This window comes from Podarcis bocagei (assembly GCF_964188305.1).
Source record: "Podarcis bocagei genome assembly, chromosome: 9".
Classification (NCBI taxonomy): Eukaryota; Metazoa; Chordata; class Lepidosauria; order Squamata; family Lacertidae; genus Podarcis; species Podarcis bocagei.
The window spans coordinates 81,257,043-81,280,355 of NC_138134.1; the positions used below are offsets into that span (position 1 = coordinate 81,257,043).

General features: G+C 48.5%; 1 protein-coding gene across 5 annotated transcripts in view; it reads right to left on the reverse strand.

Annotated features, from left to right (window-relative positions):
• The window catches only part of LOC308594847 (maestro heat-like repeat family member 5), a 62,363-nt gene extending 49,322 nt beyond the window's left edge, over positions 1-13,041 (reverse strand). For 2 of the 5 annotated variants that reach the window (XM_081208292.1, XM_081208293.1), the window contains exons 1-7: positions 12,793-13,041; positions 9,588-9,748; positions 8,257-8,411; positions 6,079-6,207; positions 4,205-4,364; positions 3,339-3,394; positions 2,864-2,971 (exon numbers count right to left, since the gene is read on the reverse strand). In XM_081208292.1, coding sequence (XP_081064418.1) covers positions 2,864-2,971; positions 3,339-3,394; positions 4,205-4,364; positions 6,079-6,207; positions 8,257-8,411; positions 9,588-9,748; positions 12,793-12,809 — 786 coding nt within the window. In that variant the 5' untranslated portion in view covers positions 12,810-13,041. Of the gene's footprint in view, positions 1-2,175; positions 2,834-2,863; positions 2,972-3,333; positions 3,397-4,204; positions 4,365-6,078; positions 6,208-8,256; positions 8,412-9,587; positions 9,749-12,792 lie in introns of those variants that run through there. The other 3 variants (XM_081208291.1, XM_081208295.1, XM_081208294.1) reach the window with 3 other exon arrangements.
• Between the last annotated feature and the right edge of the window lie 10,272 nt (positions 13,042-23,313).

Here is a 23,313-nt window from a genome sequence, read left to right on the forward strand (position 1 = left end):
GTACTAAAAGAGTATTAAGAACTGATTCAAGAATTTGGTCAGGTAGCAGGCTTTAAGTTGAATAAGATGAAAACTAAAGTTTTAGAGAAAAATCTAACTGAGATTGAGAGAGATAAGTTTCAGAAGGAGACAGGATTGACATTGGTTAAGAAAGTGAAATATTTAGGGGTTAACATGACTGTTAAGAATGTGAATTTATTTAAGGGTAACTATGAAAAATGTTGGACTGAAGTGAAAAAGGATTTAGAAATATGGTCAAATTTGAAGCTATCGTTGTTAGGCCGAATTGCTGTGATAAAAATGAACGTACTGCCAAGAATGCTGTTTTTGTTTCAAACATTGCAAATTTTGGACAAAATGGACTGTTTCAAGAAGTGGCAGAGAGATATCTCTAGATTTGTCTGGCAGGGCAAGAAGCCTCATATAAAATTTAATATATTAACTAAAGAAAGAGGTGGATTTGCCCTGCCAGACATTAAACTTTATTATGAATCAGCCACATTTTGTTGGCTAAGAGAATGGATGCTTCTTGGAAACACGGATGTGTTGGATTTGGAAGGCTTCAACAATGTATTTGGTTGGCATGCATATCTGTGGTATGACAAAGCACACAAAGCGTTCAAAAACCATATTGTCAGAAAAGCACTGTTTAATGTTTGGATAAGATACAAGGACTTGTTAGAAAATAAAACCCCAAGATGGTTGTCACCAATGGAAGCAAAGGCTCAGAAAAAAACTCAATATGGAGGCCAAATGGCCGAAGTATTGGGAAATTTTGGAACAAGAGGGTGACAGATTAAAATTGCAGCGCTTTGAAAAATTAAAAAACAGAGTACGAGATTGGCTCCATTATTATCAAATAATGGAGGCATATAATTTGGACAAAAAATTAGGCTTCCAGGTAGAAAAATCAAAATTGGAAAAAGAATTGTTAGACCCTAAAGTTAAGAATTTGTCAAGAATGTATAACATGCTGTTGAAATGGAATACTCAAGATGAAACGGTGAAATCTGCTATGATTAAATGGGCACAAGATGTTGGACATAATATTATGATGGCTGACTGGGAACAGTTATGGACCACTGGTATGAAGTTTACGGCATGTAATGCCTTAAAAGAGAATTTAATTAAAATGATCTACAGGTGGTATATAACACCAGTCAAGCTTGCAAAAATCTATCATCTGCCCGATAATAAATGTTGGAAATGTAATGAAACTGAAGGCACATTCTTTCACCTTTGGTGGACATGCCCAAAGATTAAGGCATTCTGGGAGATGATCTATAATGAAATGAAAAAGGTATTTAAATATACCTTCCTGAAGAAACCAGAGGCCTTTCTCCTGGGCATGGTCGGCCAATTAGTGTCAAAGAAAGATAGGATTTTTTTTATGTACGCCACAACAGCAGCAAGAATACTTATTGCAAAGCACTGGAAGACACAAGATTTACCCACCAGGGAAGAATGGCAGATGAAGCTGATGGACTACATGGAACTGGCGGAAATGACTGGCAGACTCCGGTACCAGGGAGAAGAGTCGGTGGAAGAAGATTGGAAAAAATTTAAAGTATATTTACAAAAATATTGCAAAATTAATGAATGTTAGAAGGATGCTGGAATGAAGTTATATGGTTTTAGCGGTAATGTAATAAAGAATTAAGTAAAAGTTGACTGATAATGGGCCAAAATGAAAAATTTAAGGTTAGACCGTTAAGATAAATTATAGAACAAAAATTGAGAAAGATGGAAAGAATTTGCTGAAACAATTAATTGAACTAGAATACAAAGAAGGGAGGTGTGAGGAGGTCGATGAAACAAGTAAATGAAAGGTAAAGATATGGAATATGGGATGTGTGCTTTAGTGTTATTGTTCCTTTTTGTTGTATTGTTGTCTTGTTTTTCTATGCTTTTCTTTTTATGTATTGTAATGTATGTCCTGTTAAATTTTTTGTTGTCTTTTTTGTAATTTCTAAACCTTGAATAAATATCATTTAAAAAAATAAAAATAAAATGAAAGCAATAAAAAATGTACTGAACACACACAAAAAAGAGCTACAAAAACAAAATAAATAGCAAAAACAGACAGACCTCAGCGTGGCACTCAAATCGGAAGTGTAACACTCAAAATGGAGCATGTTTGGCTTCCGAAAAAAGTTTGCAAACCGGAACACTTACTTCCAGGTTTGCAGTGTTTGGGTTCCAAGGTGTTTGAGAACCAAGGTACCACTGTACTCTGAGCTCCTCCATCGTAGGCTGAGGTTGTATATGTGTGTAAATAAACCACAGATCATTCTCCACTGTCCCTCATTCCCAGGAAACTGAATGCTGGGGAAACACCTGGAACCTCTGGAATCTCTCACTGCTTGGAGACTGGGGTGGTGTGCAGCATAGAAAGTCCTTCTTCATGCAGTACAAAGTTAAGCTGTGGAACTCCCTCCCACAGGAAGCAGGGATGGCCACCAACCTAGATGAGTTTAAAGGAGGAATGGCCAAATTCATGGAGGAGGGTATGGCTTTGGGTGGCTCCTAGCCAGGAGGGCTCTGCTCTGCCTCTACAGTTGGAGGCAGCAATGCTTCGGAATCCCAGTTGCTGGAAACCGCAGGAGGGGAGAGGGCTCTTGTTCTCAAATCTCGCTTGCAGGTTTCCCTTTGTGGTTGGGTTAGGGGTTCAGGGGCAGCATTTTACAGCTGTAGGGAACTGAACTAATGGACAAAAGAAACATGACTGGATCACATGAAAACTCCATGAGAAACCTCTTCTGGAAAGCTGACTGGATTGCTAGGACCCCACTGACCCCAGGGGTGGCCAGAGCCCCAGGCTCTGCAAGCAGAGCAGTTCATGGGGCTTCCTTCTTCCACGAACCTTCTCTGGGCTTTGGTCGTTCTGGGTCTGCTGCACTCTCATCAACTCACGGCTGAGCTCTGCACAGCAGGCCTTGTCCGTGACGTCAATCAGGAGCCGCTCCACAAACTGCAGGACACAAAAGGGAGAAACAGACTGAAGGGCAACAGCTGGCTCTTCCCAAGGCCCTCCACTGTGATGCCAAATGCTTTGGAGTGGCCTTCAAGATCGCCCAAATATATCCCTTGATTTTGTTTTAAAAACCTGACTGGTGCCTGAGGGTCCCCACTGTGGTGCCATCAGCAGAGAAAGGCTGTTTGAACCTAGCCAGCAAATTTAATGTACTTTAATATCACCCCACCCCACAAGTTAGAACAGCCCCTCTGTGACATAGGTGCACCAGTTTCCTCCTGCCTCATGACTGGTTGGCTCTGCTTAGGTCACCTGAATAAATGCCCCCCCCCCCGCCCTTGAGGAAGAAGAGCTCTCACCTTACCTCCACCAGCTTTCGCTCCCACACATCAGTCTTGTAGGCGTCACTCTCTGTAAAGGCTGCATAGGAAAGGCAGGCAGTGGATCAGGGCCACTGAGTTTCATGAGCATCATAAAGCACTTCAGACACTAAGTCTGTGGAGCAAGCAAGGATTGGTCCTTTTGGCCTATGCAATGCTAAATCTGATGGTGTGGGCTTCAAATGCATATCATAGGTCCTTGCATTTGAAGCCCATGCCATTATAGGCTGCAATCCTAACCCCACTTTCCTAGGAGTAAGCCCCACTGAATACAGTAGGACTTACTTCTGAGTAGACATGGTGGTAATGGCGGTGTCAGACTGTGCACCAATATAAACAGAAGCTTATCAGCAGCACTCAAAGTGTGTGTCCAGAAGAGATTTGCTAGGCATTTCCCCAGAGCTCATTTGCAGGCTTCAGCAGCAGCCATGGGCAGTTCATTAGCAGTTCTCCAAATCTGTGAGGCAACCTTTGTTCACGGGAGGGGCAGGAGAGGCATAAGGGGAACAATGAGGGACCGTGGGGGAGAGACAGTCAGCGTCCGCTGTGCAGGGCCTCTCTTAGAACACACTGTCTGGGTATTTGCCCCATCTGCCCCAGTATAATAAGGGGTGGTGGCCGTTTTCTGTGATGGACACAGACCAGCAATGCTGGTCCTGTGCAGAATTCCCAGGGACCTGCTGATGGAAGCTGGCTGCTGCCTCTGGCTCATTTGGCTGAGCAGGTCTAGTTTTCTCAAGGTGACCCCTATCCCAAACACACCAGAGGACTTTGGATCAGAACCAGCTCTGTTCTGAAGACACAGAGGCAGAGTGGAAAGGGAGTACTGGGAAGGATGAGGCTTTTGTACCTTTGTTAGCCAGTTTCCCCAGAACACAGAGGATGCTACGGTATGGGAGCAGCCGCCCTTGGAAGCCGTCCAGGAGCTTGCTCAGCACTTCTACCGGGAAGTGGTTCCAGAGGGCCACCAGGATGTCACCTGCTGCATCCTGGTACAGGTCCCGAAGATCCTGCAGAAGCAAAGGGGATATAAATGTCAGGTGGGCAGCTGAGGCCACTTGCCCATTTCTGCTCTGTGGGGAGTGGGGGGCACTGCAGCTGAAGGGACCTTTCACTCAGGCACCCCCCCACCTGCTGTATTTCTAACAGGCGCGGACAAAGCTGTTGGTCAGGGTAATATGGTGAAAGGTTGTTTGCCAGAAATTATCATCACAGGCCATTGAAAGACAAGAAGCAGCTCCTTCAGTTTAGCCTGGAAACATGTTGGCAGGGGGGTTGTGGAAGATCCCTGGAACATGGTCCAGCTAACTGGTTGTGGTAAATACTTGGGCAGCTGCATTTCAAGGCACCTGAGATTCCCAGAGCACCTGCGAGGGCAGACGCATGTGGAGCACATTGCAGAAATCTCATCTGGACCACTGCAGGACCCAGAGGGCAGATAACTGAGTCTGTGTATAAGAGCAAAGTAGTCAAAGGCAGGCTGTGCCCAGGGCTCCTCCCTGGTGAACCTGCGGGTTGTGCAGGACTCCTCACTAGACTCCTCTGTGAACATTTGTGTGGGGTGGGGCTGGTTGCTCCTAAAGAGAACCTCCCTGGACCCCAAGGTGCTTGACAATTACCACCCTGCCACAAATACCCCTTTGGGTGTGAGGTGGTTGAGAAGGTGGTGGCAGTCCAGTTGCAGACACCCTTGATGGAAATGGGTTCTCTTGACCCCTTCCAGCCTGGCTTCAGGCTCTGCTTTGGGGCAGAATCTGCCTTGGTCAACCTGGTAGAGAACTGTCTTCAGGAGAGGGATGAGAATGGAGACCTTGCTGCTCTGTGGCTTTCATCACCACTAACCATGGCCTCCTCTGGGCCTTCTCCATGAGCTGGTGGCACTGTGGTCCAGCAGTTCTGCTCCTACCTATGAGTCCAGTCAGAGAATAACACTGGGGGATTATGCTGCCCCTTGGCAGTTGTGCTGTTGGGGTCTGTAGGGCACCATTTTACCCCAGCACTGTTTAACATCTATATGAAGCCATTGAGAAGGTCTCTGGGAGGTCTGGGGCAGGGTTTCAGCAGTATGGTGGTGACACCCAGCTCTGTCTCTGTCTTGCATCTGACTTGGAAGAGGCTGTGACTGTTTTAAGCCAGTGCCTGGGTGAGCTGGATGAGGCCAACAAACTGAGAAAGAATCTTGGTAAGATGGAAGACTCGGTGAAAAGAGTCTCCAAGGTCTGGGAGTTGGGGAGCTCATCAGTTGTGGATGGAGTTATTCTCCCTCTGAAGAAACAAGTACATTGTTTGGGGAGCTCCTAGACCCATCTCTGTCACTGAAGGCTCAGATGATGTCTAGGGAAAAGCAGCTACGGTCAGCATAGACTGGGATGCCAACCACACATTTTTCTTAGCTGCTATGACTGGGGATGGGCTAATGGGATGGCCTGTTGTTCCACCAGGGCTCTGATTGAATAAAATTTTCCCGTATTTGCAATATGCCCAAGTACTGGAAATTATTGGGTTGCTTATATCCTTATTTTTATTATGTATTTTGTGCTTTTTATATTATAATTTTATGTTGTGAACTGCACTGGGATCTACAGATGAAGGGTGGTATATAAAATTAATGAAAAAATAAATAAAATATTGTAAGGCTTGAAAGGTGGTGGGAGAGAGCCGGCATCGCTCACTCCTTCAGCTTAGTGATATAAGAAGCATCTATTTCACCAGTTCGCTCCTTACTGTGGCCCTCAGCATATCTTCAGCAGCTAGTTTGATGATGACTTTAGCCAGTTTGTAGTCTACGCTTTGTGCCGACCTGATCACAGCCTGCAGGATTTCATTAATACGCAATCGATGCTTTGGAGAGATCTGCAAAAAAGAAGGAAGTGCTAAAGGAAACCCAAAGTCTCATGTCAAGTGCCAAAGGTGGTTTGTGGACGCATGCAAAAAGCAGCAAAGGCCAGCATTGGATTCACTCAAGGCACCCTGAAAAAAGAAGAGAAAAGAAGCTACCGTCTGAACCCACACCTGACTCCTCAAAGAATTCATGCTGGTGAGAAGCCACAGAAATGCTTGCAGGGAGAGACAGATTTAAGGTTAGCACAAGGCCCCTCACATCTCACTTGGAGGACTACAAGGCTTTCCTCTCACAGAACAGGGGTGGATCCTGAACTCCCCTGCCCTAGTGGGCCATTTTAACAGTTGGCTGGGGCCGCTTTCCTGTCACTCACCTGATGACCAAGCTGAAAAAAGAGATTCCTTTGCAGACATGGCTGGCGCTAGAGAAAGGTCCTTTGTTGCACCAGCTTCCATTCAAGCAGGTGCCACAAAGGGGCCTGCTCTGCTCAGTGCTGGTCAGCTGTCCTCTGTAACGATCTCTGGCAGGCAAGCAAGCCCTGATAAGAAGTAATGATTCTCCGACAGTTTTATGTATGTTTATTTACAAAAAAAACCCCACATCCAGAGCACAGCTTCTCGCCTGCTCACATTTACAATAGTTGGTCAGTCTGAATCTTCGCCCCTCCCACAGCAGGAAGGACGTCAAACTCCCGCCTTCCCCCTCTTGCCCTTCTGATGCCTTTATGCAGATGACTAGAACGGGGACTGAGAGGCTGGCCTGCCCCCTCCCCACTGACCTCTGCTGATCTGCTATGCTCTGGCTGCCTTCCAACTCTTCCTCCCCTTGAGAGATAACAGAGTCTTCCCCAGGAAGGGGGGGTTGAACTGCCCTTTCATGACTCTGTCAGCCAGCTCTCATCTGCAGAATTGTTCCCTCGTTCACTTACCGTATTTTTCGCTCCATAAGGCGCACCTGACCATAAGGCGCACCTAGTTTTTAGAGGGGGAAATCAAGGAAAAAAAATATTATTCCCCCCCACCCCAGCCCCAAAGAGCAAAGCCAGTGGGATCCCGCTCGCTGTCCTGGCTGCTTTAGCTGTGCACAGCTAAAGCAGCACCCTTTAAGGGGCGCGCGGCTCCTGCAGGCTTTTCTACAAGGAGGGAAGAAGGGACTGACGCGGCCAGTCAGTCCCTTCTCCCTCCTTGGGGAAAAGCCCCCAAGAGCGGAGCTTGTGTCCAGCTCGCATCTTGGTGGCTTTTCCTGCCTGCCTCCCCTCTGCATTCGCTCCATAAGACACACACACATTTTCTCTTACCTTTTAGGAGGGGAAAAGTGCATCTTATGGAGCGAAAAATACGGTAGTTCAATTTCTGAGTCTAACTCATTCACCTGTGCTCTGGGGGGGGGGCACATTCCTGACACCCTCCCACCAATTTGCCTCACCACCACACCCCAACACCAAGACGGAGCAGTCCTCCTTGTGTCCCCCCGTGAGCCACCCTTTCTGCTTTCTCCTTTCTGGCCACACACACCATCGCAGTCTGTGTGTCTGACTCTCCCAGACACCACTCTGCTTCACATAAATGCTTCAGAAGTGCCCAGACGGACACACCAAGCTGCAGCTGGGGGCATGCAGGCCCCCCTGCCCCCTGCTGCTCCCAAGGTCGGTAGGTGCCTTTGGCAGGTGGTGCTTGCTTGGAAGTGCCTAAGGAACATCCAGAAAGGTTCCAACGGCAGAAGAGCCCTTCTGATGGGTGCTCTTCCTGATGGCTGATAATGGCTCCAAGTTCAAAAAGCATCTTGAGAGGCAGAACACAGCATGATTCACCTAAGGGTGTTTTGACTATGAGGATGTAGAAACCACATTTTATAATAATAATAAGTTTATTATTTATACCCCACCAATCTGGCTGGGTTTCCCTATGCCATAAATGATGTGTAATCATTGGGGGTCACAAGCAGACCAGATCCAGGAGACCCTCGGTTCCCTTCTGCAGCTAAGCCTTATTGCCATTGCTATTTAACATCCACACGAGGCATTTGGGAGCATCTCACAGTCACAGAGTTTTCCTGCCTACCTTGTGGATGCTCTGGCGATACTTGCAGATGGCCCGCAGGACCCCGGCCAGCTTGGTCTCTGCTAGGGCACACAGGTTGTCAATGGAGGCCTGCACCAGGAAGGGACCAGTTCCTTCCCGGAGATTCCTCAGGTTGCAGAAGCAGATCTGTGATTCTGGTAAAAGGAAAGAGTGAACCCTGACCAGGCCATTCTGAATGGGTCATTTATTTTTTATTAACATTTATGCAAGTTCTATGAAGAGGTAAAATCAGTTATGATTAAATGGGCACAAGATGTAGGTCACAACCTTATGATGGAAGATTGGGAAAAATTATGGAAAACTGACCTAAAATTTACAGATTGTTTCCTATTGAAGGAGAATTACATGAAGATGATGTACAGCTGGTACACAACACCAGTGCAGTTAGGGAAAATGTACAAAACTAGTTCAAATATATGTTGGAAATATAAGAAAAAGGAGGGGACATTTTATCATATGTGGTGGGATTGTAAGGTAATTAAAAAAATTTGGGAAATGATATACAATGAATTGAAGAAAATGTTCCATTTAACATTTGTTCAAAAACCTGAAGCATTTTTATTAGGGATTGTAGGGAAAGATCTGCCAAAAAAGCTGAAATACATCTTCATGTATGCGACAACGGCCACAAGAGTTCTGGTAGCACAAGGATGGAAGACTGAAGAAACCCCAACCAAAGAATCATGGCAAGAAAAATTGATGGACTATGCAGAACTGGCAAAACTGACATACAAGCTACAGGACAAGGATAACTGTGACTTTAAAGATGAATGGGAACCCGTTACAAAGTATTTGAAGATACAACAAAGCAAACTGGACTCCTTGGCTGGTTTTGAATAAACATTCACAAACTTTTTATTGATAATAATCAGCTAAATAGTTTGAGGATTCATACAACTGTGTAATATGCAGAAAACAGCATTTTTAGAGAAATCAAAGACTGGAACTGAGGGAAGTCGGGGGTGGGTGGGTTCTGTGGGGGGAGGGAGGGGTGGGAGGAAAAATGGGGGGGAGGAATAAGGATGATATGTTTCTGGATAATATGTTTTGTTTTAATTTTGAATAAAAGTTATTTTAAAAAAAACATTTATGCAAGTTCTGTCATAATACATGAAAGGTGGGTGTGGGTTGTGGGCAGTAATACTGCCACCGAAAGAGAAGCAGTTCGGCTCTGCTCTCTGCAGCCAGCAAGTGAAGCAGCCTTTTCCAGGGGGCGGGGTGAGCACCTGAGCCCCTCCCTGCGAAAAAGGGTGCCTCACTGGGACAATGATTTCACGACCCCCTTCTTCTGCCTAAGGCTGACAGCTCACCATTCTCGTCCAGCTCTTCCTTGTGGGGCTCTGCCCTCTCCTTTTGCCGGGGAAGAGCAGCCGGCGCTGTGTCTCTGCTCCGACTGTGCTCCTCTTCTCTCGCTGGATGAGCCCGCACTCTATTCTTCCGTGGACGTGCTCTCTTGAAAACGGAGCAGATCCTGGAACAGAACTGAGAGCTGAGGCAGGAAGAAATACCTTTCCCAAAGATTACTTAGATGTTTCCTAAACCCACCATCACCTTGTAATACCATGTTAAACGTTATTGCAAGTCTTCTCAAAAAAAGACTAGACAGAGGGCACAAAGAAGAGAACCATTTTTTTGAATGGCAGTTTATAAAGAGCTCATTATCCAATATTTAATATGAGAGACTGTGTGTTCTCCAAAAGAATATAGCAAAGGAAGACAGCCTCCTCAGTCCTCCCCATGCGATTACAGAGCCCACACAGCTAAAAATGCAGAGCTGACCAGCATGAAGTTCTATCAAGATCTAATAAAACCATAATAGAAGAGTAACAGAATAAGGTGAAATACATAAACTTTCTGAACTTTAACAGAACACGTACAAGCCAAAGTATAGCACCATGCACACATAGGCCTACAAGGGCCAAAAGAATAAGGGAGTCAGTGACATTTGGGGAATCCCCCTCATCAAAGGAACAGCTTTTCCTCACCTGCTGAAACATAGGTATCTGAAGAAGTGTGTATGCACACGAAAGCTCATACCAAGAACAAACGTAGTTGGTCTCTAAGGTGCTATTGGAATTATTATTATTATTATTATTATTATTATTATTATTATTATTATTATTTTGTGCTGAAACATTGACATCAGTTCAGAAAGGGAAGCAAAGAGCTGCAAGAGAGCCAGGCTCACTGAGCCCCTGGGAGACCCTGATGCTGTGAGTTTTTCGCACAGGGCAATCTGCCAGCTTCAGTTAACAGAAAAGTCATTTCCCACTCAATTGTTAATCAATTGTTAATCAAGCAGCAACCCAAAGGATGGTTGTAAGTTCCTTACTTATCCATTTGGGACCCAGATTAATGGAAAGTAGGGTGAATTGGGGCCAGAGGTGTACCTAGGCTCCCGAGTGCCCTTGGCAAAGAGCTGCATCGACACCCTCCTTGTCCCTTGCACCCTGGGTAAGGAGCTGTATTGCCCCCCACCCCAAGCAGCAGAGCAGTGGTCTGGGGAATGCACAGATGGCCAGGTGGGATGCTAGCCACTCTGAACCAGAGTGGAGAGGCACAATTTTGCACACATGCACCCAGGCCTGCATCCTTGGCGGGGCCCAACTTGACCAACCACTAGGTATTAGATTCAGGAAGGTAGCCGTGTTGGTTTCATGGTATCTGAAGAAGTGTGCGTGCACATGAAAGCTCATACCAAGAACAAACTTAGTTGGTCTCTAAGGTGCCACTGGACTTATCAATAAATAATAAATAAATCAATAAATCCCTAGGTATGTCCCCGATTGGGGCATGGGGGGCAGTTTGGTTTGTTATTCCGGAAATATGACCAAACACCTCATGCTGCTGTGGATGCAGCAGGGACCCCCTTTCTCCACACTCCTGCGCAGACTCAGAGGAGAAGCTGTTATGTGCAGAAGTTAACATGACTGGAGTAAAGTGGCAGCAATGGACTGCTTTGAGCAAGGCTTCTTTAATTATTATTTCTTATTATTCTTACTCACTTCATATCTTTACCACTTTAGAGGGGAAAAAGAAAAAAATTCTCAAAACATCTTACAACACTTTAAAACATCAAATAAAACAATCCAGATTAAAAGATTACTGAAGAAAGTCAAATCTAAAGTATACATTCAAAGAAACATAATTAACAGGAAACTAAAATATTAACTTAAAGTTTTCAAAATAAAACATTACAGAGGAGGCAAGCTACAGAATACATATTTAACACAAATTTAACAAAAAAAATTCTTAAATATTTCAAAAGAAAACATTACTCAAGGAAGTCACACATAAAATCCGCAGCATATGTGAGAAAGTAACAGATACATAAATGTGAATGCTCCATTAGTGGTTGCTCATATCCCCTTGTGAATCATCTGGAGCGACACAGGTTCCCTATCCCTGAGATACTGAATTTGGTTGTTTAATTGCAGCTGAAGTGGAGCAGAAAGGAGTTCTCAGCCGGATCAGGCAGAGCTGCTCCACAGTCTTGTTCCCATCCTCACTTCAGCCCTTTTAGGGCACCATAGAACTGTTGCTGCATTTTATGGATTGAAGATAGCATTGTCTTTAGCCTGTTAGACTCTTGCAAACTTTCACAGAAAGGTGAGGAGGAAGAGGAAGGGCTGGGTTCAGTTCCTTCCCCTGCTGAATTGCTGGTTGGTGTGACAATGTGAGAGAGCTCCAGGCCTGTATAGGTTGACCAGGGTCTTTGTTCCTTCACAATTGCACAGCAAACAGTCGACAGTTTAGCCTGGAGAAGAGGAGGTTAAGGGGTGATATGATAGCCATGTTCCAATATATAAAAGGATGTCACATAGAGGAGGGAGAAAGGTTGTTTTCTGCTGCTCCAGAGAAGCGGACATGGAGCAATGGATTCAAACTACAAGAAAGAAGATTCCACCTAAACATTAGGAAGAACTTCCTGACAGTAAGAGCTGTTCGACAGTGGAATTTGCTGCCAAGGAGTGTGGTGGAATCTCCTTCTTTGGAGGTCTTTAAGCAGAGGCTTGACAACCATATGTCAGGAGTGCTCTGGTGGTATTTCCTGCTTGGCAGGGGGTTGGACTCAATGGCCCTTGTGGTCTATTCCAACTCTATGATTCTATGACAGATACAGCTTTCTTAGTCAGGAGACTCAATTATGGAAACACCAGTGCTAATGTGCACCCGTTAAAACCACACCTGGGCTTTAGGGTGGGTAGGTGGGGAGCCAGCAGCTCCAGAGAGACAGGTGAGCTACATTACTTGATGGCTTGCACATTTCCAGCTGCAAAAGGCATATGCTGCCAGGCACATCCTTGGGTCTGGAGCTCCTACATGGTGATCTGTTGCCTCCAATGAGCTGAAACCATTTGTCTTGGCATAGCCAGGGAAATGGAGCCCCCTCCACCCTTCGCACCAGCCTCCCTCCTGCTCGTCACACATGAGTCTCGCCTCGCCTTGCCAAGCACAAGGCCAAAGATCTGACAATCATCTAAGATAAGGTCTCAACTTCTGTCCACCAATTACCTTCCACAGAGAGTCATGTTCTTTTGTGAATTTTGTCTGACTCAACTTGGCTGACATTTTCCAGACGTTTGTGGGCAACTCTGTTCTCCAGTTCACCACAATGTACTTTATGTCATACGTGACATCACAATCACGGACTGCATTCATCCCAGTCTGTCAGCGCCAGCACTGAAGGCTTGGAAGCTCTGGAGTTCCCTGCCCACTGCGGAGAGAAGTGCCAGCACATAGCAGATGCCCAGAGGTCAGGGCAGAAAGGGCAGCAGCATGGGGCACTCTGCACCTCCATGTTTTAAAATAGGGGCAGGTTGTGAGATGTCGCAGCACAGAGCCCCTTCTGCTGTAATCCATTCTGGTTCTTATTTCTAATAAATTTTCTCTCCCAAACTGGTTTCATTTTTCAATTTTGACCTTCCCAAAGACTGCGGTGAACCATCCCAGGTTCTAATGGTGTAACTCTATAATTTAATAGTGCCAAATGAAGATCATATTGTGATTCTTCTGGTTTGATAAGGAGTTGCTATCATGACATGAATTCCATTAGACTGGGAATATTCTGGAAGTGACATGGTGAAACTGTTTTTTATTAATTCTGAAGAGAATCATAACACGCAAAAACAATTTCAATCAATACAATTGTTTTTCCCAAAAGGTGGGATCAGGATTGTTACCAATAAATCATATGCTGTGATGTAACTGATGGGAAGAATTAAGAAGATGGATAAATAAATATAGAGTTGCATGCCACCCCAGTCTCTGAGAGATGTGGGATTCCAGGGGTTCCAGGTGCTTACACAGTGTCTGTTTCCCTTTGGAAATGAGGTATGGTGGAGACTGGTGTCTTTATAGTCTTCTTCTTTGGCGATCACTCATAGCCAAGTAAGGTTGTTGTCAGGGGTACAGGGACAGAGGCACAGGGAAGGCAGGAAATGGAGAGCGATGGAGAGGAATCCCAGGATAGCGAGGAAGAGGATAGCAATGACGCAGGGGATTCCATGAGTCTCTCCAGCGAATCAGAGGATTCCCAGAAGGGGGCGCCTGTGGTAAGGGCAAGGGGAGCCCCAGGGGGAAAGTGTCAGGAGTGGGGGGCCAGCAGGGGACCCCAAAGCGGCAGCTGGGAATCAGGGCCAGCCTCCCCACCAGAGCGCAGCGAAGGAGGGGGAGGTTCCAGTGTGTCAGAGGGAGCAGCTCCGGCGACAGAGAAAGGGGAGGGCTCAGAGCAAGCCGTTCTCCCGGAAGGGGAGGAGGGCAGTGAGGGGAGTAGCATAACTGTCAAAAGGAAGGTCAGAGGTTGGGTGCGCGCGCCAAGTTCAAATGAGGAGGCGCGCGGAAGAACAGGGAGCCCGGAGGAGGAGGAGCCAGGTCCCAAAGCCCGCAGGAGGGGGCAGGAGCAGTCTGGAGACTCCGCTTCAGGAGAAAGCAGGAGGGGAGGAACCCCGGCGGGCAGAAAGACCCTGCGGAAAAGGAAAGAGAGAAAAAGGTGGAGCAGCGTCAGCTTATTAAACTGGTGTAGGGGAGGGACCGATTCAGAGGGGACTTCTAATGTCTAAGGCTAAGAGACGCGGGGCTGCGCGCCTCGGTTGTGGAACCAATAATGAACTGCAATAAACATCCTTGTATATAAGAAGAACTTGGCGTTGGTCTTTTGTGAGCTGAGACCTGGAGCAGCCCTGACAGTTGTCTTCCATAAACACAGTTTTAACAGTGAGCCCATAAGTGACTGTGGAGGCCAATTCTGAATCCGTACACTCTATGTCCTTCTGCACTGGGGACATGGGTTTCCAGGCGGGAGTTGATCATGGTGAGGGTTTGCCAAATGTGCCTTTCTCTTAGCTCATTTCTCCCCTTCAACCTGAGTTTGAGTGTTTTCAAAGCCCATGACACCTTTGGTAAAGGCTGTTCTCCAACTGGAGCGCTCGTAGGCCAGTGTTTCCCAGTTGTCAGTGTTTTTTAGATTTGCCTTGAGAGACTCTTTAACCCTCTTTTATTGACCGCCAGCATTACGCTTTCCATTTTAAAGTTCGGAATAGAGTACAGTTGTACCCTGGTTGTCAAATGCCTTGGTCCTTGGACGTTTTGGCTCCCTAACGTCGCAAACCCGGAAGTGAGTGTTCCAGTTTGCGAACATTCTTTGGAACTTGAACGTCCGACGGGACTTCCGTGGCTTCCAATTGGCTGCAGGAGCTTTGGTTTCCGAACATTTTGGAAGTCAAGCAGACTTCCGGAACTGATTTCATTCAACTTCTGAGGTATGACTGTAGTTGGTTTGGAAGACGATAATTAGGCCTCTGCACAACATGACCAGTTCAACGAAGTTGATGTTGAAGAATCATTGCTTCGACACTGATGATCTTTGCTTCTTCCAGTACAGTGGTACCTCTGGTTACGTACTTAATTCGTTCCAGAGGTCTGTTCTTAACCTGAAACTTAACCTGAAGCACCACTTTAGCTAATGGGGCCTCCTGCTGCCGCTGCTGCACGATTTCTGTTCTTATCCTGAAGCAAAGTTCTTAACCCGAGGTAATATTTCTGGGTTAGCGGAGTCTGTAACCTGAAGCGTATGTAACCTGAAGTGTATGTAATCCGAGGTACCACTGTACACTGATATTAGTTCACCTGCCTTCCCAAGTGATGTGTAAAATTTTTCGGAGACCCCATTGATGGAATCTTTTGAGGAGTTTGAGATGGTATTTGATTGGTAGTACAATAGCTTTGTAAACAAGTGTCAGAGCTGCTTCCAGGTCCCAGCTCACAGAGGACCACGCTAGCCGGTATTACTGTACAAAAGTCTTTATTGAGTTACAAGTTCCATTTTCAAGCTGCAGCGTGCAGCTCTACGTCTTAGAAGCTAGACCGGCGAAGCTCCGTCTGAGTCTCCGCCTCCTGTACACCAACTTAATACTCTAGCCTTACTCCACCTCTTCCGTCTTTCCCTCCTCCTCTGGGTCCCTCTACCCCCCGTGGTCTCTTCCTTCCTGGACTCTTCTGACGCCGACCCCCCGGACTCTGCTCCCTCTTTGCGGCGGGCTTTAGGACCTGGCTCCCTATCCGGACTGCTTACTGTGCCGCCTTCCTGTGCATTTGAACTTGGCGCGCGCGCGCAGCCTTCGACCTTTCTCTTGACCGTTTCCTCGCTCCCCGATGGAGGTGTGGCCAATCCTAACTCCTGCCTTCCCGCTTGCGGCGAGCCGCCAGCTCCCGATGCCTGCGACCCCTCCCCCCTACTGTGCTCTGGTGGGGAAGCTGGTCCCGATTTCCAACTGCTGCTCTCTGAGTCTCCTCTGGTCCCTTCTTCCTGGTGTGTCCCCCTAGGCGCCCCCCTTGTTCTGACCACTGGCGCCTCTTTCTGTGAATCTTCCGATTCACTGGAAAGACTCGGAGATCTCGGGCCGCTGTCATCGCTCATATTTCCTTCGGATTCCTCCCCCTCGCTCTCTGTTTCCTCCCTTTCCTGTGCCTCTGCTCCTGAACCCCTGACAACAAGCATTTTGGTTTCCCTGCGAATACCCCGGTCCTCAAACACTCTGCACTTCAATTGGGAGAAAGCTGCACTCACAGATATCAGGTGATACTAGATTTCAGCATCAATGTCGGCCCTTGTGGAAAGATAACTGCCAAGGTAGGAGAAGTGATCAACATTTTCCAACATTATACCATTGAGTTGTCATCAGCATGCTGAAGCTCTATGATGGAAGTTACCTTACTATTTGCTTTCAGCCTGCTCAGATTAAAGAGCTTTCAATCTGTTTGATATGTGATTTCTTCTCTGGAGGGGAGTTTCCCTTTGGAAAAGTGTAGGATCATGGCTATGAAAATAATGAATAGAGTTGTGGCGATAATGCAACACAGTTTAATACCTGATCCCACTGTGAATGGTTCACTTTGAGAGCCAGTTATCTGTGATTGTTGCTGTCATATTATCATGGAGGAGCCAAATGATGTGTGATGGGATGATGAGCTGCTTGTGTGTAAAATCCAAATCCCTCAGCGTTTGTTCAAGTCCGCAAACCTCTGTCTGTAACGGAGCCCCTTAAGCATGGCTCCGTTAGTCACTGGCAGATTCCGACAGTGGTTGCTTTCGGAATCGCTTCCAACATAAAAGCTCCTTAACGGAAACACGTTGTCAGGGCTGCCTCAGGTCTCAGCTCACAAAAGACCAACGCCAGGTTCTTCTTATATACAAGGATGTTTATTGCAGTTCATTATTGCTTCCACAACCGAGGCGCGCAGCCCCGCGTCTCTTAGCCTAGACGTTTTAAGTCCCCTCTGAATCGGTCCCGCCCCTACACCAGCTTAAGAGGCTTGTGCTAGTCCACCTCTTCCTGTCTTTCCTTTTCCGCAGGGTCTTTCTGCCCCCCTGGGTTCCTTCCCTCCTGCTCTCTCCTGAAGCGGATTCCTCAGATGCCTGTTCCCCCCTCCTTCGTGCTTTGGGGCCAGGCTCCTCCTCCGAGCTCTCTCCATTTCCGCACGCCTCCACATTTGAACTTGGCGCGCGTTCGCTACCCCTGACCTTCCTCTTGACACTTACACTACTCCCTGTACTACTCTCCGCCTCTTCCGGCAGGACGTCCTGCCCCGATCTCCTTCCCCTGTCTCCTGCCTGCTCCGCTCCGTGTGTCACACTGGGAACTCCACTCTCTTCACTTCGTTCCTGCTGGGAAGCCGGCCCCGATCTCCCACTCCCACTCGGGGTTTCCCTGCTGCTTCCCTGCTCCTGGCAGGTCCCCCCTGTGACCCCCCTTGGCCTGACTAGGGGCGCCCCCTTCTGGGAATCCTCCGATTCACTTGAGAGACTCATGGAAGACCTCAAGTCATTGTCATCCTCTTCCTCACAGTCCTGGGATTCTTCCCCATCGCTCTCCGTCTCCCCCCTCACCTGTGCCTCTGTCCCTGAACCCCTGACACACGTCTTCTGGACTCACGTCGTGACAGTTTCCGGCGCGGAGTGGGTGTCCCTATAGGAGGTCCAGAAACCTCCCCACTGTTCTCACTGGAAGTGTCTCTGAGCCATCCCTCCTGCTCACTTTCCCTCAGAGACCTGCCTCTCCCCCTGCTGGTTCCCTCTTCAGCTGCTGAGTCTCTCCCAACCTCCGTGAGCCCTTCCACCACCTGTCTTTCCGATGGCAGTTCCCTGACATCCACCTCCCCTCCAGGGCCCCCTTCACCCCCTCCCGCTCCCTCCCTTATGGGCGGTGAGGAGGTAAAACCCCGGAAAGAATCTCCTTCATCTTCAGACGTCTCGAACATTTCCCTCCACTGGTTGCGGTTCCTGGTCTCTAAGTACTCCTCCTCATCGGAATCTATTCCTCCTTCCAACTCCGATTCTGTGAATCCTTCCAACTCCTCCTCCTCGTCAGTGGTGCCAAAGTATTCCCTCCGGAACCTCGCCACAGGCTGAGGTTTCCGTGGGAACCTTTGATGGAACGTTTCTATTAAGACCTTGTCATCGACATCCTCTGCCATGACCCAGGTGTTTTCTGACTCCGGTTCCCCTTCCCACATTACCAAATACTCCACCTGATCACCCTTCCACCTGGAGTTGATGATTTCCGCCACATGACTGCCATGTTCCTTTTCTTCTATTGCTGGTCCCCGGGTGAACATCCCTTCCCGTTCCCCCTTATACGGTGACAGTAACGACCTGTGGAATACTGGGTGCAGTTTAATGTGGTTCGGTAACCGGAGCCTGAAAGCCACCGGGTTGACCTGTTGCGTGACCTCAAAGGGACCCAATCGTTTGGGTCTTAACTTCTTACAACCCCCTTTGAACGGCAACCCTTGGGTTGACAGCCACACCTGGTCCCCCACCCTAATGGTTTCACCTTCCCTTCTGTTTTTGTCTGCTTGCCTCTTATACTCTGCCTTGGCCCTTTCTAAATTGAGTTGGAGCTGACGATGGATCGCCTCCATTTCTCCTACAAACTGTTCGGCTGCCAGGACGCTCCATCTCTCCCCTCCTCCCCCGGGAAAAGCCCTGGGATGACACCCATAATTGGCCAAAAAGGGGCTCATCCCTGTGGACACATTCTCTGCATTGTTGTAGGCAAATTCCGTCAGCGCCTACTTGTCTACCCAATCATTCTCTCTGTCATTGACATAACACCTCAGGTATTGCTGGAGGATACCGTTTGCCCTTTCCGCCTGCCCGTTAGTTTCCGGGTGCCGGGCCGTTGAAAATTTACCTCTACGTGCAGTAAGCTCATGAGTTTCCTCCAGAACCTGGACGTAAATTGTTTCCCTCTGTCTGAGACCACCCTCAAGGGGGCGCCGTGCAACCTAAAAATGTGTTCTACAAACAATTTAGCTGTCTCTTCCGCCATGACTGCATGCGAACAGGCTATAAAGTGGCACATTTTTGTTAATAGGTCTACCACGACCATGATGGCTGTTTTCCCTTTGGACTTCGGCAGATCAGTCATAAAATCTATCGACACTGCCTCCCATGGTCGTTCTGGCATGGGTAACGGTTCTAATAACCCCGCCGGCGCCCGCCTCTCCCCTTTGGCTCTCTGGCATTGGTCACACCCTCTTACATACTCCTGTACATCTTCCCTGACCTTGGGCCACCAAAATTCCCTGGTGACCAACCACATGGTCTTATGTTGCCCAAAATGCCCCGCTGTGGGGCTGTCATGCAACTGCTTGAGTACTCTCCCCCTCAATTCTCCTTCGGGTATATACAGTGCCCCCTTGTAATATAATGCCCCGTTTCTTTCCTCAAAACCTCCGGGTTCCTCTCCCTCCCTCCTGAGACCTCTGAGCTTATTCTGGGCGTATTCATCATTCTCCGTTTCCTCTACCAGTTCTCTTTGCCCCACCAATGCCGCCCCACACACCCAGCGGTCCTCTGGGATGACATGTCTCTCTTCGGGTGCTCCCTCCCCCTCCAAATATTCAGGTTTGCGTGAGAGAGCGTCCGCCCTGACGTTCTCTGGGCCTGGCACGTAACAAATTTCAAAGTGGAATTTGGAGAACTCCTGGGCCCATCTCACTTGCCGTTGGTTGAGTACTCGTGCCGTCCTCCAATACTCTAGGTTCTTGTGGTCAGTGCACACTTGCACCTTATGTTGTGCGCCAATCAATAGGTGCCTCCATCTTCGGAACGCTTCGTGAATGGCGAGTAGTTCTCGGTCATACACCGTGTAGTTCCTCTCGGATTTGTTCAGCTTTCGCGAGAAAAAGGCGCACGGTCTCCACTTCGACTTCTCCTCCCCAGGCTGCAGAAGCACCGCCCCCACCGCCCGGTCCGATGCATCGGTCTCCACTCTCATTGGTTTTTGTAAATCCACATGTAGGAGTTGTTCTTCAGAAGCGAACGCCCTTTTCAGTTCCTCAAAAGCTCGCTGCGCCTCCGCCGTCCAAACGAATTTCTTCTTACTACTGAGACAGTCTGTAATGGGAGCCGTCAGGTGGGCAAAATTTCTGATGAACTTCCGATAGAAGTTTCCAAACCCTAGGAATCTTTGCACAGCCTTTTTCGTTCTCGGTGTCTTCCATTCCAGCACCGCCTGGACCTTGCCTGGATCCATGGCCAATCCCTTGTCTGACAGGCGGTACCCCAGGAATTCCACCTCCTTGGTATGAAACTGACATTTCTCCAGTTTCACCCACAGCTGGTTCACTTGCAGTTTGCCCAACACTTCCCTGACGTCTCTCACATGCTGCTCCTCATTCTCTGAATACACCAACACGTCATCTAAGAAGGCCACGCAATTCTTGTAAAGCAAAGGTCCCAAGACGTGGTTCATAAATGATTGAAAACACGCTGAGCCTGCCTGCAGACCGAAGGGCATAATGAGATATTCAAATGCCCCCAATGGGGTGAACATGGTGGTCTTCCATTCATCTCCCTTCCTTATCCGTATCAGGTTATACGCCCCCCTCAGGTCCAGTTTAGTAAAAATCTTTCCCTTCCTGACCCTTGTCAAAATGTCATCAATTCTGGGCATAGGGAAAGTCACTGGTTCTGACACTGCATTTAAGGCCCGAAAGTCCACGACCAGCCTCGGCTTGTCCGTGTTTTTCTTGTCCACAAAAAACACTGGGCTACCACCCACCGCTCTGGACTCTCTGATGAAACCTCTCTTCAGGTTCTTGTCAATGAACTCCCTTAACTCCTGCATCTCCCTGTCTGACATGGCATACAGCTTGCCTACAGGGAGCTGCGCCCCAGGGAGTAAATTGATTTGACAGTCAAAGGGTCTATGCGGGGGTAGTTTGTCTGCTTCCCTCTCGCTGAAGACGTTGTGCAGGTCGGCGTATTGTCGGGGCACCTTCCCTTTCTCCGTTACTTCCGTCCCTGCTAGAGTGGCTTTGGCCCCTCCTTGAGCCTCCCCCTCTTTGCAGTGTTCAAGACAATGTGCTGACCCAAAGGAGACCACTCTCTGATGCCAGCCCACTAGCGGATCATGTAATGCTAGCCAGCTCATTCCCAAAATAATGGGAGCTCCTCCCAAGGTAGCCACATTAAACGCTATTAGCTCAGTGTGTCTTGCTACCCTCATTATCATTGGGACGGTCTGTTGGCTGACTTCTCCTCCCAACAGCTCCCTCCCGTCAATCGTGGTCACCTGCAAAGGGTTGTTTAAAGGGATAGTCTGTATCTGGTGTTCAGCCGCAAACTCCTTGCTCATGAAATTGCAGGAGCTGCCTGAGTCCAATAGCGCCTTTATTTTTAGTGGGTGTCCATTTGGCAGCTCTAGTAACACCTCTATCACTAGGGCGGGTTTAGGTGGTTCCGGCGTGGGCACTTTCACTGCTCTTTGGCCTGGCTGCTGTGCCCCAACGGTGGCAGCCAGGCGTTGGCTTTTACTTGCTGCGGAACTTCTTCCTCCCTCTCCCCAACAGCTCCCGCCATCCCTTGCCATTCCTTTCTTTGGGGGCAGACTCTGGCAAAGTGACCTGGCTGTTGGCAGAGATAACATTTCTTGGCGCCTTTCCCCTCCTTCTTCCGCCCTTCACTGGGCTTTGAAACTGCGCGCGCGCTGTTCCAATTTCCATCGGCTCTCTTGGCGGGAAGGGAGGCTCTGGAATCTCTGGAATGTGAAACTCGCTCCAACGTTCCCTCTTCCCTTCCCGCCTCTCCAAGGCTCTCGCCTCCTGGCGTGCTCCTATGGTCAGCGCAGATTTGGTCAGCTGGTCCATAGACTCCGCCCTGGGCCCCCGGGAAAGTTCGTCTTTCACAGCCGAAGAAAGCCCTTCTTCAAAAAGCATTTGTATGGGTGCCGCCGATAGATCCCACCCCAATCCATGGATCAACATGGTGAACTCAGTCCAGTACTCACGGACAGATCGGCTTCCCTGTTTACAAGCCATTAACTGTCTGCGTACCACTCCCTGCTCAATATCGCTGGAAAACATCATGTCCATGGCACGAAAAAACTTCATCGTGTCCTTTAGGATGTCATTATTTGCTGCCATCAGGGGCCTAACCCAGTCTTTCGCCCCCTTTTCAAGATGCCCAATCACAAAAGCCACCCGCGATTCCTCGTCGGGAAAGTCATCAAACTGCAGATTGAGGGCATATTGCATCTCTGTCCTGAAGGCAAGATAGTCCTTGGGCTCCCCCCCCAAATTTCTGCACCAATCCTGGCACCTTTCTGGCTAGCGGGGTGGTTTTCGCCTTCTCTGCATCTTGAGCCCTCCTCTCCTCAAGCCTCGCCGTCTGCAGCACTAGCTGGACCTCCAACACCCGGTACCTTTCTTCCAGGCTAGGACCCGCTCCAGCTCCTGCTTCTCCGGTTCCGGCTGGGTTGCTCATGATGCCTTCTCCTGCACAAGCTGCTTTCAAAGACTGTCGGAATGCTGTGATGGGATGATGAGCTGCTTGTGCATAAAATCCAAATCCCTCAGCGTTTGTTCAAGTCCGCAAACCTCTGTCTGTAACGGAGCCCCTTAAGCATGGCTCCGTTAGTCACTGGCAGATTCCGACAGTGGTTGCTTTCGGAATCGCTTCCAACATAAAAGCTCCTTAACGGAAACACGTTGTCAGAGCTGCTTCCAGATCCTAGCTCACAGAGGATCACGCTAGCCAGCGTTCACTTTATAAAAGTCTTTATTGAGTTACAGTTTCCATTCTCAAGCTGCTGCGTGCGGCTCTACGTCTTATGGGTTAGACCGGCGAAGCTCCGTCTGAGTCTCCGCCCCCTGTGCACCAGCTTACTAACCTAGTCTTACTCCACCTTTTCCGCCTGACCGTTCTTCTCTGGGTCCCTCTGCCCCCCGTGGTCTCTTCCTTCCGGGATTCTTCTGACGCGGACCCCCCAGACCCTCCTGTCTCCTTGCGCCGGGCTTTAGGACCTGGCTCCCTTTCCGGGCTGCTTACTGCGCCACCTTCCTGTGCATTTGAACTTGGCGCGCGCGCCCAACCTTCCACTTTCCGCCTGACCGTTTCTTCGCTCCCCGATGGAGGTGTGGCCACTCCTGACTCGTGCCCTCCCTCCTGTTGCGAGCTGCCAGCGCTTGATACCTGGCGCCCTTCTTCTCCCCTGCTCTCTGTTGGTGACGCTGGTCCTGATTTCCAAC